Here is a 19,889-nt window from a genome sequence, read left to right as displayed (position 1 = left end):
CTTGCTTTCTTTAATTGCATGCTCCAAGAAAAGTTCTTCTTTATTTTAAAACTATTTGATTATATTGTTTAAATCTTAACATTTTAAATTAAATAAATTATGATTATATCACTTAATTTGGTTTACAGATGAGAAGACTGAGACTTTCAATGTTAATACAAATATAATTAATGAATATAGGATCCAAATACAAGTCAATATGATTCTCTGAAGTCTTATGTAGGGAAAATAAAAAGAGTCACAGAGATAAGATGTAGAAGCAGGAAAGATGGCAGAATGGCAGAGTGGCCAAGCTGCCAGCTTTATTTATATCAATAGGTTATATTAAGTCATTGACATCAATAGTACATTATTGTTCATCCTGTCATTAGGCTGGTTACAGAGTTAGCAACATTATGCAGCTTATTCCTTAGTTACATACCATAGTTGCAATGTACAATGTTAGGAGCTCTTTGTAGTTCTCAAGAAAGTTCATTGTTTAAAGTTACTGTTAGCAGGCAGGTCCAGAAGCACTAGAGCTTGGTGAAATATTGTAGTTTTCTAACAAGAGAGTTACTTATTTTCAGGAGCTGTATGCCTGAGATCAAGGTGGAGGCTGATAAGACTCTAATACAGAGCCTTCTTGTGAAGGGTATTGCCAAAGCAGACAGGCGTTTCCTAGAAGAAGAAAGGTATTTTCTAGCAGTCAGACATTCTGTGCCTTTGTGCAGAAACTTCCTTAGCCACCAAGCATGCCATAGTCATGAAGCTATCGGGGACCCCAATCCCAAACACAGACAGTCTTAGTCTGATTACTTCCTGGGATTCTACTCACACAAATATCTTTCAAACTTCTCAAAATTAGTTTCTCTCAAAAATTGACCTGGAAACTCACTACTTGCCTCTGTAAAAATTGTTCTTTCCTGTCTTCTTTTGTGTTATATGGTACTATCAAAAAAAAAAAAAAATAGAAATGCTAATGCCTAAGACATGTGACTTGTCTTTATTTCTCTTAGGATACCATCCTCCAAGAAAATTAACTCAACACTTAAATTGAACATTTAAGTCTAAGGTGTTTATTAGTCATCCAGCTGGATGTAAACATCACTTTCTGATCTTTATCATGGCATTGGGTTTTACTGAGCTCTAATGTAACTTCTGTCTCTCTCAGAGCATTTCATAGTCTTTGTTCCTTTAAATGCACCCTATTAAAACCAGAATGGGCATTTTACAAGTCATATAGTGAGAAATATAAAGTCTGGTGGTCCCTTTTGAGAATACAATATTTAGCTTCACATGTAACATGATTTGGGATGTAAGAAAGGCAGCTTGAGAGGAGAGCAGAATAAAAAGTTACAAACAGTTAACACCAGAGTGTAAAAATTCACAGACAGGAGGTGAGATTAAAGAGGACATGATTAATGGAGGTATACTATGTTTATGCCAAAAGACACTCAACTCAAGGGGACTGTGTTGCTACAAAAAACAAAGGGAAGTGGGGACAACTAAAAGTGTGATTCTTTAAATAATCAAGGTGACAGTAAAAGCTATGTAACATTCAGAAAGATTGTACACACACACACACACACACACACACACACACACACACACACACGTACTTAGGCAATGAGGAACCAGGAAGGGATCTTGCATAGAGAGGGTATAAAATGCTAGTTTGATCCAATCTGTGTGTCCCTAACCACCAGGCACCCAATCTTGCAAAAGCATTATTAAAGTAAAGCCTTAGAGCTGGGGATATAGCTCCGAGTGCTTGTCTCGCATGTACATAGCCCTAGGTTTAATCTACAGCACACACACACACACACAAAATCAAGTCAAGTCTTGCTTTTCCCTGAACATTGTGTATCTTAGTCTATTCTTTGGGCTTAGACCGGTGAGCGTGTTTCTCACAATATGTTATTGTGTCACTTTTTCATTGACATTTTTAAGTGATTCCAGGTCTTCAAGGTTATGCATAAACAATTTCCTGTTTTAGGGTTATTTTAGTGAATAGCAGACTTAAATGCACAGAGCTGCCTCCCATGAGTCTCCATTTATTTACATTTAATTGATGTCTATTCACAATTCATCTGTGGCTCCCTGAATCTTCAGGCAAATAATTCCAGTGAGGATGTTTTTTCTTTTATGTGTCATATTTAGTATCTTTTTTTATATGTTCTTTTTTTATTATTATTGGTTGTTCAAAACATTACAAAGCTCTTGACATATCATATTTCATACATTTAATTCAAGTGGGTTATGAACTCCCATTTTTACCCTGTATACAGATTCCAGAATCACATCGGTTGCACATCCTCGTTTTTACATATTGCCATACTAGTGACTGTTGTATTCTGCTCCCTATCTTATATTAAATAAATCTTGGTGTGGGTGTACAGCATGTAATTAGAAGTAGACAGATGTGAACCATTGCTATTCCTCTTAGGAAACTCTCCTAGGATACCTGCCTCTTTCCTAAATCTCCACAGAAAATTCAGTACATTTCATTGTATGAACACATTTAATTACTTGGAAGTAAGAAGTTAACTGTAAAATTGATATTATAACTGCAATCTTATGTATGTGTATTCATGTTTGTGTGTTCACTATTTTTTTTCTTTCTGAAATGCCCAAAAGTCAGCTCAGAAAAACCTTATGCAAAGGCTCATTTATTTGTGCCAATAGTAACCACTATCATTATTTATTTGCTTATATATCTTTCTAACACCTACTGTATATGCTCCATGAAGGCTGAAACTCACTCCCTGGACTTTTACATTGTCTAATGAAAATACCTAACACATCATGTTTCCAAAATGTGTTGCATGCATATTCAAACTTTATCTAAAACCTCTTCTCTAAACCCCAACTTTTTTATCTTCCTTTAATAACCAGCTTAGTTTTCAGAGTACATTATTTCAGTGGTGGTCTTGTTTATGTCCTAAACTCATTGTCTCTCCTACACACTCGGTTGAAAAAGAATTTCTGGGATCTTGGAGAAATTAGCTCTATATTTTGGGGAAGTTAGGAAAATGATGCCACAGGCCAGACCCATACAACTCTTTATGAGTTAAAACAAAATCCCACCATATAATTACTTGCTTAGTTTCAGCTTTTCAAATACTGAAATTTCTGTTTACTGTTCTTTGCTTATCAATTCCTTTTTAGTCTTCGATTAAACCTTCCTCAGATATTATATAATTCTGTATACTAGATTAGTTGTATACTTCTAATGGGACACATATTTTTGATTTTAGGACTTATTGCAACCTTAACAGGATAATCACCTGTAAATTCACTCTTTGAATGATCAATGATTTCCTTCACTCACCGAGGACCAGGTTAGCATCTGCCTTCTTTGCTGCTGTGTTCCTGTTGTGTACAGTGTTCTTAGCACAAAACAGGCATTGAAAAAACTTGCCAAATAAATGTATTAATGCAAATTAGTTTCAGTTGATTATAAAATCCATATTTTTGCAATGATGTAAATATTCCTGGATTTATAACTTAACCTAAACAGAAAGAAAATAGAGTCATAAAGAAAATTTTTTTCCATCATCTTATTGATGATAATTGTTAACCCACTTAATCCTCTGAGGCTGTCTTTTAAATAAGCATTTTCAATTTATTATTATCTTTTCACAGATGGGAAAACATTTCCAGAATTGTGGGCAAGGAACTTGAGGAGCTTATTTGTACTATTTTGATTTTTGGATTGATACATAGTAATTGTACATATTTATGAGGTTTGATATGATGTTTTGATTCATGTATATACTGGGCAAATCAGGTTAATCAATATATCCATCAACTTAAACTTACATCATTTCTTAACATATGCAATGCATTATTAACTATAGTCACTCTACTGTGCCACAGAAGACCAAAATTTATTCTTCATATATAACTGTAACATTGTACCATGAGTTCAATTATACTTATAAGTGAATAATACTTATCCACTCCTTCTGCCCCCTACTCTCCCCTATCTCTGTTAAGAACTATTCCTTTTTCAAATTTGATGAGAACTGAAATTGAATTAATCCCATCAAAATGAAACTGGAGTTTAAAGATGAAATTCAATTCTCTGGTTCACTAATTCCTGTCTGGATTCTTGTCTCACAAATTTGAAGAATAAAATTCACAGAAAATAATGGAAAGGAAGAGTAAACAAAGTAGAATTTATATAAATGAGAAGAGAAGAGATAGAACACCTGCAATATGGGAGGGAATCTGATGGCAGGAAATCTGGGTGTGCTAGCCTAGTGGCTTATCTATTTTTTTAGGGGTATGAGACTTGATCAAAATCTATGTTAAATAGTCATTGCAAAAGTACCAAAGTTATGTCCATCCTGGTTCATCCCCAGTTTCCACCAACAGTCCTCTCACACATACTCCCACTGCTCTGGCTGCTCTGAGACAAAGGAGTTGGTTGCAATATTCCCACAAGTAAGCTTCATAGTCATTGTTTTTTTTTTTTTTTTTTTTTTTTTTTTTTTTTAGTTACACATGACAGTAGAATCTATTTTGATATATTTATACAAGCATGGAAGATATCTTATTCTAATTAGGGTCCCAGTCTTGTGAATATACATGATGTTGAGAATTACTTTGGTGTGTTCATCATATATGTACATAGGAAAGCATTGTCAGATTCATTCCACTTTCTTTTCTGTTCCTATCCCCTCTCGTTTCCCTTCATTTCCCTTTGTCTAATATGATGAACCTCCATCCTTCACCTTGTTTTTTGTAGGTTATCATCCACCCAGAGAGAGCATTCAACCTTTGGTCTTTAAGAATTGGCTTATTTCACTTAGCATGATAGTCTTCAGATCCATCCTTTACTGGCAAATGTCATAAAGTTATTCTTCTTTATGGCTAATATTTCTTTATTCATTCATCTGTTGAAGAGCACCTACATTTGCCCCATAGCTTATCTATTATGAATTCTGCTGCTATAAACTTTGATTGGCTGCATCATTGTAGTATGCTGATTTTAAGTCCTTTAAATATATACCTAAAAGTGAGAGAACCGGGTAAAATGGTGATACCATTCCCGGTTTTTTGAGTAAACTTCATACTGTTTTCCAGACTGGTTGTACCAATTTGCAGTATTACCAGCAATGTATGAGTGTACCATTTTCCCCATATCCTTTCCAACATTTATTATTTCTTATATTTTTTAAAATTTTGGTACCAGGAATTGAAGGATTGAACTTATGGATACTCAACTACTGAGCCACATCCTCAGCCCTGTTTGGTATTTTTATTAGATAGAGGGTCTCGCTGCATTGCATAGCATGTCACTTTTGCTGAGGCTGGCTTTGATCTCACAATCCTCCTGCCTTAGCCTCCTGAGCTACTGGGATTACAGGCATATGCCACTGCACCTAGCTTGGTTCTTGTATTCTAGATAATTGTTGTTCTGACTAGAGTTAGAATTTGTTTGCTTGGGTGTAAAGATTTGACTTTGTATATCCTGGAAATTAATGCCTTATCTAAGGTGTGGGTAACAAAGATTTTATCCCATTCTGTAGGCTCTTTCTTCAAGTTCTTAATTGTTTATTTTGCTGTGAAAAACTTTTTAGTTTGATATCATCCCATTTATGGATTTTTGATTTTATTTCTTGTGCTTTAGGAGTCTTGTTAAGGAAGTCAGGTCCATGATGATTTGGGCCTACTTTTTCTTCTAGGCATAAGGTCTTTGTTCTAGTGCTTAAGTCTTTGATCCACTTTGAGTTGATTTTTGTGGAGGATGAGATTATGGGTTAAATTTCATACTACTATGTATGGATTTTCAGATTTCCAAGCACCATTTTTTGAAGAAGCTATCTTTTCTCCAAGTATATTTTTGGTGCCTCTGTCTAGTATAAGATAACTGTATGTGGGTTTGTCTCTGTGTCTTCTTTTCTACTTCATTGATCTTCATTCTGGTTTTGGTGTCAATACCATGCAGTTTTTGTTTCTAAAGCTCTGTAGTTTGATTATCTCAATGGATGTATAAAGCATTTGACAAAATACAGCATCCATTCATGTTCAAAACACCAGGAACACTAGGGTTAATAGGAACTTTACCTCAATATTGTAAAAGCTGTCTATGCTAAACCCAAGGCCAACATTATTCTACATGAAGAAAAATTGAAAACATTCCCTTTAAAAACTGGAACAAGACAGGAATGCCCTCTTTTATCACTTCTATTCAAAAAGGGCCTGAAAACTCTAGCCAGAGCAATTTAGAAAAATAAAGAAATTAAAAGAATATGAATAGAAAAAAAGAGTTCAAAATGTTTTCTAACAACATGATCCTATATTTAGAAGACCTAAAATACTCCACCAGAAAATGTACAGAACTCATAAATGAATTCAGAGTAGCAGATACAAAATTAACACACATAAATCAATTGTATTCCTAGACACAAGTGATGAATCAGCTGAAAGATAAATTAGAAAAAGTACCTCATTCACAATAGTCAAAAAAAAAAAAAAAAGGAAAGAAAGAAAGGAACTTGGGCATCAATCTAGCAAAAGAGGTGAAAGACATCACTACAGAACACTTAAGAAAGAAGTTAAAGAAGACCTCAGAAGATGGAAAGACTTCCAATGTTTTTGAATAGGCAGAATTAATATTTTAAAAATGGCCATACTACAAAAAGTGTTATACCAATTTAATGCAAATCCTATTAAAATTCCAATGATGTTATTCATAAAAATAGAAAAAGCACTCATGAAATTTATTTGGAAAAATAAGAGATCCAGAGTAGCCAAAGCAATCCTTAGTGAGAAAAGTGAGGCAAGAGGCATCAAAATACGAGATCTTAAATTATACTACAGAGCAATAGCAACAAAAATGACATGGTCCTGGCACCTAAATAGATATGTAGACCAATGGTACAAAATAGAAGACACTGAGACAAACTGATACAAATCCAGTTATTGCATACTAGAAAAGGGCACAAAAACATACATTGAAGAAAAGATAGCCTCTTCAACAAATGATACTTGGAAAACTGGAAATCCTTATGTCATGAAATGAAATTAAACCTCTCTCTCTCTCACTATGAAAAAAAATCAAGTCAAAATGGATTAAAAAGGCTTAGGCACTAGAACAGAGACCTTACACCTAATAGAAGAAAAAAATAATCCAAATTAAAAAAAAAAAGTAGTCCAAATCTTCATCATGTCAGATTAGGACTTGACTTCCTTAAAAAGACTCCTAAAGCACAAGAAGTAAAATTAAGAATCAATAAATGGAATGTTCAAACTAAAAAGTGTTTTCTCAGCAAAGGAAACAATCAATAACATGAAGAGAAAGCCTATAGAATTGGAAAACAAACTTTACCACATGCACCTCAGATAGAGTACTAATCTCCAGGATTCATAAAGAAGACAAAAAACTTAACACCAAAAAAACAAGTAACCCAATCAATAAATAGTCTAAGGAACTGAACAGACACTTCAAGAAAAAGAAATACAATCAATCAACAAACAGGAAAAAATGTTCATCATCTGTAGCAATTAGAGAAATACAAATCAAAACTGCTTTAAGATTTCTTCTCACTCCAGTCAGAATGGCAATTATCAAGAATACAAGCAATCATAAGTGTTGGTGAGGATATGGAGGAAAAGGTACACTCAAACATTGCTGGTGGGACTGTAAATTGGTGCAATTACTCTGGAAAGCAGTATGGAGATTCCTTAAAAAACCTGAAATGGAATCACCATTTTCCCAGCTATCCCACTCCTAGTATATATCCAAAGTCAGCATACTACAGTGACACAGCTACATCAAGGTTTAGCAGCTCAATTCCCAATAACTAAACTATGAAACCCAGATGCCCTTCAACAGATGAATGGATGAAGAAAATGTGGTACATATACACAAAGGAATATTACTCAATCAAATGAAATTATGGCATTTGCAGGTAAATGGCTAAAACTAGAGAACACCATGCTAAGTGAAATAAGATTTTTTCTCTGATAAGCAGATGCTGATCTATAGTGCAGTAGCAGGAGGGTAGGGAAGAATGAAGGAACTTTGGATTGTGCAGAGGGGAGTCAGTGGAGGGGTGGGGCTGTGGGGATGGGAAGGATGATAGAATGAGACAGACATTATCACCCTATACACATGTATGATTAGATGACTACTGTGACTCTACACCATGCACAGCCAGAGGAATGAGAAGTTGTGCTCCATCTGTGTCAAAATACATTCTACTGTCATGTATAACTAATTAGAACAAATTTTTAAAAATAGAAAAAAATAGTATCAACTCCATAATTGTGAATTAATATCCTGATCACTTCATTTTTTGTCAGCTCTCCTGACTCTCTAAAACTATCTTTCTGCTTGTTCCCATTTTCACTTGGATGACTCAAGTCACACACTTCATGTTCATCGTAACCTAATCTGAATTTAGTTTTCTACACCTGGTCCTACTCTAACCATACCTAGGCATATGAATAACATCTCCTTTCCTACTGCTTGTTCCAGGACCTTGGAGCTGCTAATCCAACTAATCCTATTAATTCAAGAACAACATCTCACATCATAGACACATCCCCCCCCCACACCTCTTGAGTATTCCAGTAACATTTATTATTTTGTGTTACATTAAATGTGCCATGGTACCTCTAATTAAACATTTTTAAGTTCCCAGAATTCTTTCATTTCCCATCCTCAAACCTATACCATATTGAAATGATACTCAAGCCTTTGACCTTAGATCAAGATGGTATTACTTCAGGAAATCCTGACAAGGAGATCAATTCCCTTCAATACATGCTTTTATATTACAGAGTGTTTTTGTTTAAAACATTTATCTCAGTCTACAATTCTATATTTGCTTGCTTTTTATTTAGTGTTCTATTCTTTATTCCTTCTAGACCAGAGTTTCCATGAGAATAGAGAAAATGACTTCATCAATCATTTTAATAAAGTCTACCATATTTTCCAAAGACCGCTGAAACTCTGTTTTTGAATGAATAAATGTTTTCTTCTTTTAATATATTTAAAGAAACTGCCTCACCACAGAATTTAAATTCCTCTGTATTTTTGTGCCTAAGAACAAATCAAATCTTCCCATCTATCATAGAAACACCTAGGTTTCATGAGTGCAACTATTTTTCTATTTATGCAGGTTCTGAGGTTGTATTAATACTAATTTTTTTTAAAAAAATCTTATCCCTGTATTAAATTCCTTGTTGCACTTTTGGGATTTAACATCTTAGGAATTCACTTTCTCTGTGGGCCTTTCTCTCCTCATGCCTCCAAAGGAGGCCTATTACCCTTAGATCATTTAGCTGTTTACTATTTCCCATAAATTCTTGACTTTCATAATTTGTGTGTCATATCTCAGATGAGAATATATCTTCATCTCTTGACAAAGCTTCTTTCTCAAAATGCTCTGTGTTTGTCCAGTAGGAAACTCCTTCCACTGTGAAGACATCAGACTGTGAGTCTCTGCTCATAACCATAGTAAGTTCTAAAACCATATTAAGGGCACACTGGCTGAACCTCAGATCATTTGTTGCATCATTCTAAACAGAATGGTGTTTTGGTAACACCTCGCAAAACAAATTGACCTTACCTTATACCCTAGTAGGATACACAGGTTTGTAAAGCCTTTGCAAAAGGAGTTGAAGGTAGAATGAGAAAATATGAGGACTATATGGTACAAGAGAAGATACTTGTCTGTAAAGAACTTCCATATTGTCTTCAGTATTAATGGTATATTAACTGTTTTTGTAACAGAATCATGTTTTATTTCACATTAGAATCTAATTGTTAAAAAATGACAAAAGCAACTCTTCTTCTGTGAGCTCAAATCCTTTGTTAATTGTTTCAAACAAATGTCAACTAGGGAGAAACATAAAGAAGAAAATAAGGAAAACCAAACAGAATTACTATATGATTCAGTATATGTTCACAAAAGATTTTAAATCATTATGTCAAAGAGATGCCTGAAACATTGTAACATTACTCACAATTGCCAAGTTATGGAATCAACCTAAGTGCCCCTCAAGGATGGATGGATAAAGAAGAGATGATACATATGAATAAATAGTACTCAGCCTTAAAGAAAATCTTTTTTTAAACATTAAGGGAATTGGATAACATTGTGCTTAGTGAAATAATCCAAACACAGAGACGATACTGCATGCTCTTGCTTACATGTGGAGTCTAAAACAATTGAACTCCTAAAATCAGAGAATAGAATTGTTGCTACCAGAGTCTGCAGGGTGGGGAAATGGGCAGCTGGTCATCAGAGGGAACAAAGCCTCAGTTAAGAGGAATAAGTCTAATTTTTAGGTCAATTGCAGAATCTGGAATATAGGTAATGATTGAATCTGTACATTTCAATATCACTCAAAATAAATTTGTGATATTCTAATGAAAATATTTAATATTTCAGGTGATGGTACATTAATTTGTTTAAACATTTAGTATTATATTAACATTAGAACAACACATTGTGTCCTACCAATATATACAACCATAATTTATCAATGTGTATAATAAAATAAGTAAATAAATAAAACATGCTCTTTACAAAGAAGGAAATAGAGTATTCGAAAGATAAAAGGCTATATGATAAAGAGTGTAAATAATATATGAGGGTTTCACAAAGTACAAGGTTTTGTACAATCAAATGGCTCCCATGCCAGTTGTTTTTTTGGAACCATTATATGAAAGCTCAGAGAAAAAGGTAATATTATCCACCTACACCTGACTGTGCCTTTGATTCATTAAATTGTTTACAGATAGGCTTAAATGATTTTACTCTTCATCAATTACATTCATCAGAAACATAATGATTTTTTTTATCTCATTAGAGAATGTATTTTTTAAACATGAAAGCTGTGAGAAATATCTGAAAGGCAATACATTTAGTTGTGAGGAATTATCTCTTCTTGTGACACTACAAGAGAATTGTGTTTTCTTTCCGTTTTCTCTGCACTTAATAGTAATTATGTCAAAAATAGACCTATAACTAATGTAATTGCCTGCATCCTATTTAAAGATATCATCTTAAAATTTCATTATTAACAAGACCTAATATCTTTTTAGAGAGAGAGAGAGAGAGAGAGAGAGAGAGAGAGAGAGAGAGAGAGAGAGAGAGAGAGGGAGAGAGAGAGAATTTTTTATTTAATATTTATTTTTTAGTTATCAGTGGACACAACATCTTTGTTTGTATGTGGTGCTGAGGATCGAACCTGGGTGGCACGCATGCCAGGTGGGCGCGCTACTGCTTGAGCCACATCTCCAGCCCATATTTCTTTTTTTCTTGCTCACAAACATGCAATAGCATTCATTATGGCAAAAAAAAAATAACAATGAAATAGCTTGCAGAATCAACATTTGTTGTGAAGAGAACATATTCTGAATCTATTCAGGTATTATGTACCTCTGAAGTCATGATACAAGGAATTGCAAACCAAGATATGATGCTCAGTTGTGTTTGCATCACAGCTCAGAGTGCCCTCTGCACAATGAAAGTGTTTGGGAACCATTTTAATGAAAGAGTATAGGCCTAAATGATTTTAAGCAAGAGAATATCAATTTTAGAGCATATTGTTGGGAGAACTGTAAAGAAATGAGACGTAATTTCAATGAGGTGGATTACAGAAGCAGTAATCCTGAAGAAGAAGGGTGCAAATGAGTGAATCAAAGTAAAGAAATGCACAGGATAAGGGAGCAATTGAATATGGAAAGAGCAGGCTGGTTTGCAGTTTTCAGGCTTGACTGGTTTGGTGATCATACAGAATAAAAAGAACCTGAAAACCAATTATTATTATAATTGATAATATTATAAAATATTATCTTTTAAGGAAAGATAATAAGTCCAACTTTAAACAAATTCTGAGCATCCCCTGAGAGTTTCTTAAATATGATGGATAAGTCATTCTTGCTTACTAGATAGGATAGAATTCGTACTCGGTGATTGTGAAGTTTCAGTTATAACAAATTGAGTTCTAGAGATCTTCTGTACAACACTGTACATATTATTAACAATACTGTATCATGCATTTAAATTTTTAAGAGGGTACAAATTGTATTCAGTGTCTTATCAGCATGACTTTTCAAAATCATATTACTTGTACTAAATTCTGTTTGTAAAATTGTCTAAGACTCAATCAGGAAAAGAAAAGTGCTAAGGTATGTGCCCATTATAGGACTCTAAGTTGAAATATCTGGCCATTTATTATTTATTTTCTTGTAAAGCTATTATTTTTCTACCTCCTCAGATGTGCATGCAAAAAAGTACATAAGGAAATATTTTTATCCACAATCTACAACATAGTTTACTTATTATAAATCTTTTGAAGTTAGCTATAACAAATTCTTGTCAGACTATATAAAATATCTATAGATATCTATATCAAATTGGAATGTAATTGCTAAAAAAATCAGTTGGTCATAATTGCACACTAAAAAAAATCTAATTATTATTAGTTAAAACATCTGAGTCAAGCAAAATTGGGAGAAATAAAAAGGAAACAAGAACATCCACTGTATTCCAAAATTTTTTTTTGAAAAAAGAGAAAAACTAAGTTCATATTTATATGGTGGTTCATCCTGGGATAATTGTAATTGAGAATAATACAAATAGAGACTTAAGATTTATGTTGAAATTTCCATGGATATTCAACACTATAATTGACTTTTCTTTCTTTTTTTGATAGTGTTAAGGATCCGACTCAGTGCCTCATGCATGCTAGACAAGTGTTCTGTCCCACTGATCTGCACGCCCAGTTCAACCATTGGGACTTTTAAAATTACCTTCTGCTGCTAAAATCCTGAACTTTCTTGTACTTCTTCTTAAATTACTATAAGAGATAGACTATAACAGTCATTTTATTATAGCCCCAATCTATATACAGAGAGATAAAAAATAATGTTTGATAATGAAAATATTCAGAGATAACAGCATTGAAATTTTTTTTTTCTCCTAGGAAAATATGTCTGCATCTTTCAAGGGCTCCAATAGCTCCAAATTCCAGGTCTCTGAGTTCATTCTGATGGGATTCCCAGGCATTCACAGCTGGCAGCACTGGCTCTCCTTGCCTTTGGCACTGCTCTATCTCTCCACAATTTGTGCAAACATCCTCATTCTCACCACCATCTACCAGGACCCTTCTCTGAAGCAGCCTATGTACCTTTTCCTGGGCATCCTCTCTGTGGTGGACATGGGCCTGTCCACCACCATCATGCCAAAGATCCTGGCCATCTTCTGGTTTGATGCCAAGGCCATTAGCCTCCCAGAGTGCTTTGCTCAGATTTATGCCATTCACTGCTTTGTTGGAATGGAGTCTGGTGTCTTCCTGTGCATGGCTTTTGATAGATACATAGCTATTTGTCATCCTCTTCGCTACCCACTGATTGTCACCAATTCCTTTATCATTAAAGCTACCCTGTTTATGGTGCTTAGAAATGGCTTGTTTGTCATTCCAGTGCCTGTACTTGCAGCCCAGCGTCATTATTGTTCCAGGAATGAAATTGAACATTGCCTGTGCTCTAATCTTGGAGTCACAAGCCTGGCTTGTGATGATAGGAGGCCCAATAGTATTTGTCAATTGGTTCTGGCATGGCTTGGAATGGGGAGTGATCTAAGTCTTATTGTACTGTCCTATGCCCTGATTCTGCGCTCCGTCCATAGGCTGAACTCTGCTGAAGCTGTGTCCAAGGCTCTGAGCACTTGCAGCTCCCATCTCATCCTCATCCTCTTCTTCTACACTGTTGTTGTAGTCATTTCAGTAACTCACCTGACAGAGACTAAGGCTACTTTGATTCCAGTTCTACTCAACGTGCTGCACAACACCATCCCTCCTTCCCTCAATCCTATTGTTTATGCACTTAGGACCAAAGAACTTAGAGAAGGCTTCCAGAAGGTGTTTTGCTTAGGTTTACAAAAGAAATAAGACATTAGATGGGAAGTAACACTAGCCAAATTATAGTTATTTGCATGTACAAATGTGTAACAATAAATCCCATCATTATGTAGAACTGCAATGTAAAGATAAGAAATGTGGTGAAAATGTTGAATATTAAAAAAAAAGGAAAACAGTCTGATGAAAAAATGTCTCAAATTGATAAATGGATCTAAATTTTCCAAGTGTTCACACACATATATTATAATAAAGCCTCAACTTCACTCTTAAAAACATCAAATTTTATTCCTTTGAGTCAGCAAATACTCAGGTCATGTGCGTGGATGAACCATTAACTTTCATAAGCTGTCATATGCTAGTAGGTGACATTTTACATCCATTGTACTTTAATTTAAACATTTTTGTTCTACAATTGATCATGTTTATTGAAGTTTAAAATGTACCTTCCTTTTGCTCAACAGATTTTGAATTGGGGATTTTAGGAATTACCATAAAATAATATTTTCACAATGTGAAACAATATATTCAAAACTGTTTAGTTTGTCATTGTTTTAATAAACTAAAGCTGGAAATAAACAAACAAGCAAAAGACATACAAACTTCAGCTTTTTCTAAACTGTGTAGTAGAATTCCAAAGAGGGTGGAGGGGTGCATGAGTTTGAGATCCCTTTTTCATATTTGTACATAAATAATTGTGAAAGCTTCTGAAGGGGAAGAAGAAAAACTTTCATAGACTTTTCAAATTTGGCAAAAGTTAAATGTATGTAATATTAAAGGGCTGTCTGCTAATCCTATCAAATGGTATTAAAAACAAAACCCCAAACTGGGAATGAATTATATGCCCTGCTTTCAGAATGTTATCTGTACCTCTTTTTCATAACCTTAAAACCAATGAAGAAAGGAAGTGGGGCATGATATATTTTGACTTGTATTTCAACCTGATCCAGGCTGCTTTCTTCTGTATCCAGGTTTAGGGTATATTATAAAAAATATGGGTTATTTTATAGGAAATATCTTCAAATATAAATATTAATTTGGGGTAAAAAGCCTTAGAAATCCATTGTGTGCTGTTACTCTCCTTTCAGTTAGATAAAAAAGGTGATTCAGGTATAATGAAAATAACATGAAATGCTTTCTTTATTAGCATGAATTGATTTCTTTAGAAATCAGTTAGGTTGAATTTTCTTGTGAAGACTGATAAAGACAAAAGACACAGTGTTTTATGGATTCATGAAATAGTTTCTTTAATGATGATATATTTTAGGACATTTAGATAATTTAAGGAAACGTATGCTTGATATTTGCAGTTTTTGCTAAGTAAGCACTGCCAGTGAAACATGACAGGAATGACAGCTTTTTTTTCCTGTCATTTTTATTGGTGCATTATAACCAGTGATGCATGATTTCCAGCAAAAACGATGCATGCACACATTACAGTCCAGCAGAATCAAAACTGTCATGAATATGTGCAAGAGCCTCTTAATAAAATGTCACAAAGCAAAAAGAAAATGAAATTGTGAGAAGAGATTAAGAGTATAAACCATGGATTTCCAAAGTTAGCTATGATGTTGTAAAAAAAAAAAAACAAAGGCACCCCAGTGTTCATTGGATACAGATACCACTGGGCTTTGCCCATCATTTCTCTTGACACAGATGATTACTTAGTTAAATTACATTAATTTCTTTTTAAGAAACCATAATTCACCTATTTTCTTTGGGTTGAATACATAGGACATGACTGAAGAGTACAGACACATGAATTGATTTATGAAATATATTTATGGTTAAATAATATCTTCCTAAAATTGAAATTCTATAAATATTCTTATTTTCAAGATTAGAAGCATGTTACAATTGGAAAATATTATTTAATATCTTTGGAGATTTGGGAATCATAAAAAAGTAGATAAAACTTGAAATTAATTTAAAAATTATGTTTTATATCCCAATAATAGACAATATTTTTTCTAGTATATATTTTTTTAGTTGTCAATGGATTTTTATTTTATTTATTTATTTATTTATTTATTTTTATGTGGTGCCGAAGATTGAACCCAGTGCCTCACACATACTAGTGCTCTACCACAATCCTAGCCCCTTTTCTCTAGTGTATTTGAAGCATTCACAAAAATTTTGGATTTACCATCTCAAGAAAATTGTATTAGGTCAATAGGAATCTCAATGAGATTCACAAGGAATAAATGATAAAAACAATACTTCAGAACTGAGTGCAATAGAGATAGAAATTAAAAAGTATCTTCAGTTACTAAACAAATTGTAAATTAAATGTTATTGATATATCAATTTGTCAAGTGAATTTTGCATAGACTTTCTAATGACAGACCTGACCATGACATAACAGAATGGAAGTTTATACACTGCTAAGCATTTGTTTTGAATAAATAATAAAGTCAGAGGTGTCATGTGTGAAACATGAACAGGTACATTTATTATAGCTTTTATTAAAAATAAAATGATATCAAAAGAAAGAAAGACATTAATATAAATTATATTCATCTTTGATAAACTTCTATGCAGTCTTAAAAATCCTCTTAAGGAAAAATGTTAATGTACTAATTGTATACTCATTTATAAGCACAGCAATATTTACAAAATGATTTAGTATTATTACATTTCCATTCAAAACATCTACCTGAGCACATAATCTTGTTAGTAAAATAAGAATACATTAATAGATTTACTTTAATGCAAGGACAAATAAATATATTTTAAAAGATAATTTTAAAACGGCAATTTAACTAATGATTATGTGAATACTCCAGATGATCCTTGAAGGGTATTGGCTAACCCAAGTTTTTCTATTAGCTGATGTACACAAAACCTACAGTCTCTAGATAACAGAAAAAAGATTAACTTTTTATATTGTTGTTCTCCTTTTTTCCTTTGTTTTATTACTAACATTGCTTAACACTAATTTAGCATATCTTAGTGGTGACAAAGCATTTTTCAATGCATTTAAGCAAACCTTTACTATAATTATAGACTAATAAAATAGTTTTCTGCTATGTAATATAAAATTAAATTTTCTAATGTGTATTATGTGTGTGACCTCAGCTAATCTTCTGAATGTGATTACTAGATTTGTCATCCCCCATGCAATACCACTTAGTAGGTTTATTAACTTTTCCTTTAAATATTTGAGAAGAAAATTTTTCTTGCACAAGTCCTTCTTGGTACTGAATTTTTCTTTACATAATTAACCTACTCAGTATTCAAGGATTAGGCCCTAACCCATAGTCAACCTGTGTTAGTTTTTCATTGCAGTGAAAAGTACCTGAGGAAAGCAGCTTACAGGAGGGAAGATTTATTTTGGATCAGTTTCAGAGGTTTCAATGTGGGCCTGAGGTAAATGTGGGCCTGAGGTAAAGCAGAACATCTTTACATATGAAAAAAGCCTTTGATGGGATTCAATGAGAGTTTGAGATCCTAGACAGGAAGAAATAGGTATTATTATGGGTTGAGGAGGAGGTCTTACAGTGCTTACTTTATAAGAATGGCCAGAACAATATTTTGTACTCCATATATTTTTCTGTGAAATTTCTGCCACTTTCCCAGGAGAAGCAATCTAATTCCCATCCCCTTTTTCAGAGAGGATCATGCTGATTTCTTTGAAAAACAGAAGGTACATGTTAAGACATTTGGAATAATGTTAAGGAAAAATTACAGTCTTCTCATTATTGCCTTTAGACATTTACATTTTGGATACTTTCCAATACACAAGCACCATGCTATCAGAATCCAACGCCACATTGTTGTAGGACAGATGAAGCTGGACACAGAGGAATTATCAGGTTTATTGGCTGCAGCCAGGTTGAGGCGGGTGGGGCTTTTGCCACAATCAATCCATTCCTCTGAGTTCAGAAGGTTTTAGAAGTTTATACTCAGTGTGTAGTGGGAGGGGCTCAGAGCTCACAATCTGCTGAAGTCCACATAAAAGTAAGTTTTTTCCTACTGTTCTTGGCATACAACTCAGGCCAGTTTTCACAAAAATAACCCCAAGGTTGTTCTCTGTGAAAATCGGTGCCTGGGAAAGGGAGAGTTCCCCTCCTCCCTTTTCTGACAGCTGGTCTCCAAGGACCTAATTCGCCATTTATTTTCATCTTTTAGATTGTCAAGGACTTTCCCTAGGATCTGACTACTGTCCTTTGAGGTGCAAATGCCTCTGGGAAGGCCTTGAGTTAGTATTTCTTAGCACACTGTGCTTCTGCAAACATATCCCCCTAACCCCAAACTCTTCTGTGGAAATTCTCTTTGATAGTCTAAGGACAATTATGGTGAGGGTCTCTGGAGAATCTTCATTAAGATTTTCTGTGGAGGAGGGGGGTGCCATTACAACATGGAGAGAGGTCATGTACCTGACAGTCCTGGCTCACCTTCTAGTTAATAATCAGCATCAACTCCATTAATTCTGGTTAAGCTCAGAGATGAAGACAAGTCCATCAAAAACCTGATTTTAGTCACCTGAGAGAGATAAAGCCAAGTGGCAAATGCCCAACTAATTCCAGTAAATCTACAGAATCATAAGAGATGATAATAAATTGTTTTAAACATACTATATTGAGGGGTAATTTTGGGAACAAGTGACTATGGTCAATTCGATTCTCAGTATGCTGATTTTTTCTCCCAAGATATTGCCTAGCCCACCTTTGCACTTGGAAATACCTCAGTGATTATATTTACACACATTCATATAAATTAATAATAGTTTAAATTTCAGGTATTTATCCCAGCTTTTAAAAATATTCTTTTATGTACAAGTTCTCCATTTTAAATTACACATCTACTTGGCTCCAGTAGTTTTTCTCCTATATTATTCTGAAATTATCATGTAAACTCTAAACATTTTTTGCTGCTGTTTATGTAGATTCACTGTCTATTGATCTCATTTGACCTCAAGGCTTTCTTACTGCCACAAGGATGATAATGGCTTGCAAATATTTATTCCCATGTGGATCTATTCTCTGAGCTTCTGACTTGTGTATCAACAACTGCCTACAGGTCATTTCCTTGATAGATTATGGGAAAAATCAGCACCTTCACACTGAACCCTAAATAGCAAGAACTTTAATTAAGTAGTTAATCACCTGGTATGATTTGATCAAAAAGACAATACAAGAAATTACCCTATTAAACGTACAAAGATGTGACACATGGAATTAAGGAATCAAGTTCAAGGTACACACAGAGAAATGCAAATTAGACACAGTGATTATGGTCTTGAAAGCAGGTGGTATGTGGTATTAGGTTTGTCAACAAAAGGAAACTAAAAATTCCCAACACAAGAAGCATCCCTTATCATTCTGTCCAAGATTCCTCCCTTTTCCTGAGTTGCTTTCCCTCAAATTCTGGCAGTTTGCTTACATTTTTTTTTTTTTGTCCCGAGGCTGGGGAGCTATTAATGACATGGCACAGGGTGACGGTGACTACTTTCCTGTATAGAAATATGCCCAGCCTTTGAAAGTAGATCCTGACATGACTCCTGACATGTCTCCCCAGGGATCATATCCAGAAAGTCACCTCTATCTTTATTTAGCAGTTGGGACCATTGGTGCTCTGAGCCAATCTCAGCCTCTGTGGACCCCAAATGCTTTCACTCAGCAGCATAAATGGAAACAGACCTCATCGGCCAGAAATATGCTAGCTGTGCTGGATCTCAGACTTTCCTGCAACTTCATTATAGAAACTATGGTTCTTTGAACACTTCAGGTATTTGGATAGCCATAATGTGTATGAAAATATATATTTTTTTATCAGTAAGTCTTTTGCTTTGTACCTGAATTTGTCCCATTGTTTTTTGTGATTTTAGTTTAGTTCTGTGGGTTCAAGATAAGGCAGTTGGATCTCTAGGAGCAGCCTTTCTGAAATTAATAAGGCCAGCATCCACTTTTCTTTTTTACACTATTTTTTTGGGTGTGTGTTTTTAAGGTGTATATCATGATGATATGAAGTATTTATTGATATTAAAATGCTTACTATAGTGAAGCCCAGTATTTCATCTT

General features: G+C 34.2%; 1 protein-coding gene across 1 annotated transcript; it reads left to right on the top strand.

Moving 5' to 3' along the window:
• Window positions 1–12,939: 12,939 nt before the first annotated feature.
• LOC101977436 (olfactory receptor 56B1) lies at window positions 12,940–13,982 on the top strand. Its single transcript, XM_005342294.3, has one exon. The coding sequence runs from the start codon at window positions 12,940–12,942 to the stop codon at window positions 13,897–13,899; it is 960 nt and encodes a 319-aa protein (XP_005342351.2). The 3' UTR covers window positions 13,900–13,982.
• The last annotated feature ends 5,907 nt before the right edge of the window (window positions 13,983–19,889 follow it).

The sequence above is a fragment of the Ictidomys tridecemlineatus genome, chromosome 4 (genome assembly GCF_052094955.1).
Source record: "Ictidomys tridecemlineatus isolate mIctTri1 chromosome 4, mIctTri1.hap1, whole genome shotgun sequence".
Classification (NCBI taxonomy): domain Eukaryota; kingdom Metazoa; phylum Chordata; class Mammalia; order Rodentia; family Sciuridae; genus Ictidomys; species Ictidomys tridecemlineatus.
Note: the sequence above shows the minus strand (reverse complement) of the source record. Positions and strands in the feature narration are given on the sequence as shown.

Excerpts from the sequence above, each read along its gene's own strand:
- LOC101977436 (XM_005342294.3), top strand. The coding sequence starts at position 12,940 with ATGTCTGCATCTTTCAAGGGCTCCAATAGCTCCAAATTCCAGGTCTCT.